Below are 6,000 nucleotides of genomic sequence, written 5' to 3'. Positions count from 1 at the left end.
CTTTAAGCCTTTGCATGGCTGAAAAGAGCTCAAACCTTAAAAAATTAACTTAATCCATACCCAACACCACCAAACTCTTGCATGGCTGGAAACTGACCATTAAGCAATCATTTTTATGAGTCTAAGCACTCTAATACATCTAAAAGGACAACCAAAATACTCTAGAGTAACCCATACTTACAAAGGTCCAAGATTTATGACAAAAAGCTCATAAAAACGCATCTATGAAGATTTAGAAAGAAACACATCAAGGAATAAACTTTATACCTTCAAAAGATGCACAAAGTGAAGTAGTTTTTGGATCCACCCCCCCCCCCCCCCTTTCACCCCACCCCACCCCCCACCCCACCCCCCGAGTGATCAAAAGTCAACAACCTTCTAAACGTCAACAACGAGATCAACCAACAAGAGTGTAGGTTCAAGGTTTTCACAACTAAATTATTAAGTTATATTATAGAATTTTAAACTTTATAATTCTAAAAAAATGGTAGAGCGTATCTTGAGATAATTGAAGCTTCAAATAAAGTAAGTATTTGTTTTAAAATCATCACTAGATCTGTAAATCCACTTCCTATCTCACCAAAAACTTCAAAAAAAATCACTCTTTTCTATGGTAGCTAGATCTCTTAATGTTCAAATGAGAAAGAATAGGATTAGGGAAGACTCTGGCTTTAGCTCATAACTTTGACATGATGGCAAAATTGGTACTTAGACTTTTAAGTTTTTATTTGTTTCCCAATTAACTTTATTTAACTAACAATCTTTATATTTGTATGCCAACAAGTATTTATGTTTTTTATACTTTTATCCAAATGAATGCCGCACGTTATATCACCTTTTTATAAACGAATAACCTTTCTTATAATAAACGGATTATATGTAATCAAAATCAAAATCAAAATAATTATGTATACATCTACACATCCTAAATGCATGATCCGTTTCTTCAACCATTTCGGATGGAAAAATATGAATAAACTAAAGATCCGTCAATGGGCACGAACCCTAGTCCCACAATGGCTACACAATTTATGTAAAGCCTAAAAATCTCGAGATAACGGTAAAAACAAATCTGGGCCGGTCTAGAATCTAGAACATCATCTGATTACATCCTCGGTTTTTTAAAAGAAGGAAGAATCTGGGAAATGGAACTCAGAAATCTTGACTGCTGATCTCTTCTTTTGATCATATGAATCAACATGGAGGTAGGCCTAAAGGCGGAGCTTCAATAGATTCTAGTTTTCCAGGTGCATTCTCGACCAAAAAGCTCATAGCAAATCCCCAAGTCAGATGCGAATCTATGTGACAATGGATTAACCAAACTCCTGTTATATATGAACCAGATAGATGATTTAAGTTAGACATAATAGATGTCATTATCACCTTTCATCGGGTATTTTTAAAGTTTTATTAATTAAATTAAATAGTTGAACTATATTTATATTTATTAAGTTGTATAACAAACAAATCAAAATGGGATCCTACGTGTTTCAGTTTGACAGAGTTCGACATATCATTTCTATTTCTAAAGGGTTAACATTTTTACTTTCTACAGAGGGCTCACCACCAATCTCGGGCTCAAATCTTCCTTTCTAATTCGGTAAACATCTATTAATATTCCTTAATACTTCTTGTTTATTCCTTGTAACCTACTTATGTTACAAATTACAATATTATATCCTTTTTGTTTTATATGCAAACCTGTAGAACTTTTGTATGCATAAAAGCAAAACAATAGATGCGTACGTATGTCTGTTTAACTTATAAGCTCATGCTAAAATTAAATCAAGTTGATCAATGGGTTCATCATTGCTACCTTTGTTTCGTCTACCACATGTTCGATGAAATGTTTAAAAGAAAATTATCATGATGTAACATCAAATTCCGTTTACTACATGTTTTTGATGAATAGCTTCAGAGAAAATTATTATAATCTAACATCAAAATCAGTGGCATTCATTATTTCAAACTACAATGGGCTGTTTAGCATTTTCACAAGTATGGTTATTAACTTGAAACAAAACGCAAGTATGCATCTTCAATTCAAAAAGTTTGTCATGTTAGAATTAGTTAAATACGAGGGGTTAATTGATAATATATGCAAGTATGTTGCTACTGTGGGTAAAAATTATAAGTAAATTGCTATTATGGTAATGGTAAAAGGAGTAAATGCTTCTTTAGAAAATAAAATTACACACTAGAATGCTTTAAGCGATTAAGTAGATGAAAATTGACCAGAAACCCATCGAATGAACTTACATATATAAATATTTTGCTTCAAATTGCAAAGTGAAAGGAAAATAACACAAATACTATAATCCAATGGCGCGAAACAAATGTTGATCTATCACACACTGTAATTGTCCAAGTGATCTTAGCATCGAGGAAGATCAGAAGGAGGAGGCAGTAATGTTTCAGATTCCCCAATTCCATTTTCAACAATGAAAGCCATTGCAAAACCCCACGCAAGATGAGTATCTATGTGACAATGCATAAACCAAACTCCTGTTACATAATCCCAGTGTTAGTTAGTCTTAAACTCAACATCATCAAAAAAAAGAAACCGGAAAGACAAAGAGTTATAAATTGATAGGTGTTTAAATTAAATTAAAGTTTACCTGGATTATCCGCAACAAATCTAATTGCAGCCCACCCCCCAACGGGGACATCAATTGTATTCCTTTGAGGTGGATCAACAAGATTGAAATTAGCAGTATCTCTGGAAGGATTAAAATTACCAAAACCCTGACCAACGATGTAAAAATGGTATCCATGGAGATGAACAGGATGATCTTCCGTTGAGAAAATCGAAGTATCTTGCAGCACAATCTGCACATTAGCCCCGAATTTGAGATTGTAAAGTCTCGTCCCCTTAACCGGTTGCCACAGCCCACGAGGGACATTGCCGGTGTAATCAAACTGCAAAGGCGGAACACGCGGAAAATTTGTGGTGTAGATATTCGGAATGTTTTGCGTGTAAGCTTGAAGTAAAGACACGCGATTTGGAAGCACAAAGGATACGTTATTCATGCTAGCACCAAAGCGTGTGTTGTTAGGCCCTTGGCATCTAGGTCCAGGAGTACAGTTAAAGAACCCTAATCCCACTGCCATGAACAGATTTTCATCTATTTTAGTAGGAACATTTACTTTATAACCAGGACTCTTTATTTGGTTGGAGAAAGCAGTGACTGTGTTTGTATCATTGTAAGCCGGAAGTTGAGGTAAAATGGGCTGTGAATTAGCAGATTTGTACTCCAAGATGGCAGTGGCTGTTGTATTATCAAACGGAGCGTTTCTAGCACTTGCGTAAGCTCGTGAAGCCATGTAGTAGCGCCCAGGCTGCTGATCTGCGGTCAAAAGGACGTCGGTGGTTTGACCGGGGCCAACCATGATTACATTCGTTGTAAACTGTTTGGTGTAAACAGCATCAGTGGCAACCACGGTTAGTTTGTGGTTAGCGACGCTGAAGAAGAGTTGTTGATTGAGTGCAGCATTGATGACCCTCAGAAGAACTGTGTCGCCTTTGTTTACAGTTAGTTTCGTAGTGCTTTGGCTTGAACATCGGAAAAGATCGCCAGGTTGTCCGTTAATGGTGAGAGCATCTGATATGTTTGGAGCTGCACCAGAGAACAATGCTTGTCGTAGGACACTGATGACCTTTCTATCCCACCATTCGCCTGTTTCATCGTCAAAGATAAAATAGTGTAATTAATTAAGTGTTCTTAATTAGTAACAAAGTTTCAAAAACTGATTAATTGTATAAAATAATTAATGTACCTAGAACAACAGGAAACTCGATTTTGGGCGTTGGGAAGGGGTAGGAAGAACCGGATTTTGGACGAATAACAAGTGCACCATAGACTGTGGCTCGTAGCCATCTGCTATGAGCATGCCACCACAATGTTCCTTCTTGGTCGGTTATGGTGAACCTGTATGTGTAGCTTCCTCCGGGTCGGATTGGACATTGGGTCACAAATTCAGGCCCATCAGCCCATGGGTTTCTAAGTTGGCGTATTCCATGCCTGAAAATTAAGGAATACAAATTGAACCATTAATTAGCCATTGCAATTGCTAAAAAAGAAATCCCGAATGATATGAAAGTGTAATTATTAATTAAGTACCAATGGATTGTGACATTGTAAGGAGCAGCATTTGTGACTTTGACAAGAAGAGTATCACCATTTCTTACTTCTAGAGTAGGTCCTGGAAACTGACCGTTGACCGTTACTGCTCTATGGTTTCTACATAGCCTCCTTACTGCAACCTCTTGAACCTGTAACAGCCAAATTAATTAATACTCAATCAACCCGAATAGATAACTGAAAACTTAAATATAGAGTATATATATATATATATATATATAGCACATTAATATATAGGGCGTACTTTAAACTCATGGTGGTGTGTTTCTGCATATGTGGCAAAAGAAAGGGAAAGCAGTAAGAGAGCCCGAAGGATGGACATGGATATCATCGTGAGAGAGGTGAAGGTTTGTTGTGTGTTTATATGGTGATCATAGGGGTGGGTATATATATATATATATATAGGAAGGGATTTGGGTTAGGTTATGAGTCAATAGTGAAGTTGGAATCGGGGAAACATAAACCAACTACAAAGATGATTTTGGTGTAACAACTTGGTGTTTTTTTTTCGTGCACTTTTGGAGAGTTGCTTTTGTAGTGATATGAAACAGGTACATTTCTTCTCTTCCGAGTGGTTGAAATTTGTTTACGATAATTAATACAAAATTATGAGTGTGCATGGGAAATTAAACGTAAGGTAGAATCAGAAAATCTTTGAATTACGGGATGTTATTGAAGATGAATAAATAATAACTAGATTGGCTGACTCATACGTAGAACCTATATTAAAAGGCTATGACTATGACTTTCAATCCGAGTGGAGATACAGGTTCCACAAATTAACAGGCTAAATCATTGAACCAAAATCCTTCTAAACTCAAACGTATAGTTTTTTCTAATTTAAGTTATTTCGTTTTTTATTATAATCTACCTCTAGTTATGTAAATCGCGAGAAATCTAGAACAGTGCAAAAAGTGGAAATTGATTTACTTTTTTAATCAACATACTTGAAACAAAAGATGGGTCTTGCACACCTAATTTCTCATCATCTCCTTAAATTAGCTTTACATTCAGGTAAAAATATATGCCGTTTTGGTGTTGAGAGCGATTGGTTTGGGTATTAAGTCAAAGAATAACCTTTCGTTATTAAACTTGGTTCAACTAACGGAAGGGTTTTGGTGTAACTACTAACTGTATGTCTCAATTTGTTTTATTACTTTGGCATTATTAATTACTTAATTACTTGTTCAATGTTATAGTTTTGGTTAGATGCAAAAAGTAACAAATGTTTATTATAACTTATTACTTTTAATTCTTTTAAATTACGAAAGTATATATATAATTACTTTGGCATTATTAATTACTTATTACTTGTTCAATGCTATAGTTTTGGTTAGATGCAAAAAGTAACAAATGTGTATTATAACTTAGTACTTTTAATTCTTTTATATTACGAGATACTTTGGCATTATTAATTACTTATTACTTGATAAATGTTATAGTTTTGGTTAAATGCAAAAAGTAACAAATGTGTATTATAACGTAGGCCCCGTTTGTTTACCTCTTAATTGCAAAATTAAGAGGTAATGTCTTAATTTTTCAGATTCAGAGTGTTTGTTTGAGTATTAATTTTTACCTCTTAAACTAAAAGATACCTCTTATTTTTTCAGATATAAAAAAAAAAAGTCTGAAAAAAAAAATGGGACGCTTCCTAATTTGCCCTAGATTAATCGACCGCCTCCTTTTCTGTCTTCACTTCGTTGCTTGTGTCCGTGAAACAAAGTTATCGACGAAAACTCAATCGTCGACCAATCCTAACTCCGGCGCCATCATCGACAGGATCTCCATCTCGTGCGTCGCTGCCAGCATCGATACTTCTCCATCTCCATCCGACTGCAACAGTATGCTTCCGCCTCAT

The 6,000-nt window shown here is 35.3% G+C and overlaps 1 protein-coding gene and 1 long non-coding RNA gene across 3 annotated transcripts; one reads left to right on the top strand and one right to left on the bottom strand.

Annotated features, from left to right (window-relative positions):
• The first annotated feature begins 945 nt into the window (after positions 1–945).
• LOC145014663 (uncharacterized) lies at positions 946–5,976 on the top strand. Its single transcript, XR_013665572.1, has 3 exons — positions 946–1,247; positions 1,556–1,600; positions 5,753–5,976. It is a non-coding gene; the product is annotated as an uncharacterized LOC145014663 (long non-coding RNA).
• LOC145014662 (laccase-3-like) lies at positions 1,093–4,498 on the bottom strand. 2 transcript variants are annotated; one of them, XM_078973097.1, is made up of 5 exons: positions 4,387–4,498; positions 4,122–4,273; positions 3,778–4,022; positions 2,619–3,677; positions 1,093–1,325 (listed from the first exon to the last, which is right to left on the bottom strand). In XM_078973097.1, the coding sequence occupies exons 1-5, from the start codon at positions 4,471–4,473 to the stop codon at positions 1,195–1,197; spliced, it is 1,674 nt and encodes a 557-aa protein (XP_078829223.1). In that variant the 5' UTR covers positions 4,474–4,498; the 3' UTR covers positions 1,093–1,194. The 2 variants fall into 2 exon arrangements, with proteins under 2 accessions (XP_078829223.1, XP_078829222.1); XM_078973096.1 differs by lacking the exon at positions 1,093–1,325 and adding an exon at positions 2,204–2,505.
• Positions 5,977–6,000: the final 24 nt, after the last annotated feature.

This window comes from Lactuca saligna, chromosome 9 (assembly GCF_052625555.1).
Source record: "Lactuca saligna cultivar CGN05327 chromosome 9, ASM5262555v1, whole genome shotgun sequence".
Lineage (NCBI taxonomy): Eukaryota > Viridiplantae > Streptophyta > Magnoliopsida > Asterales > Asteraceae > Lactuca > Lactuca saligna.
Note: the sequence above shows the minus strand (reverse complement) of the source record. Positions and strands in the feature narration are given on the sequence as shown.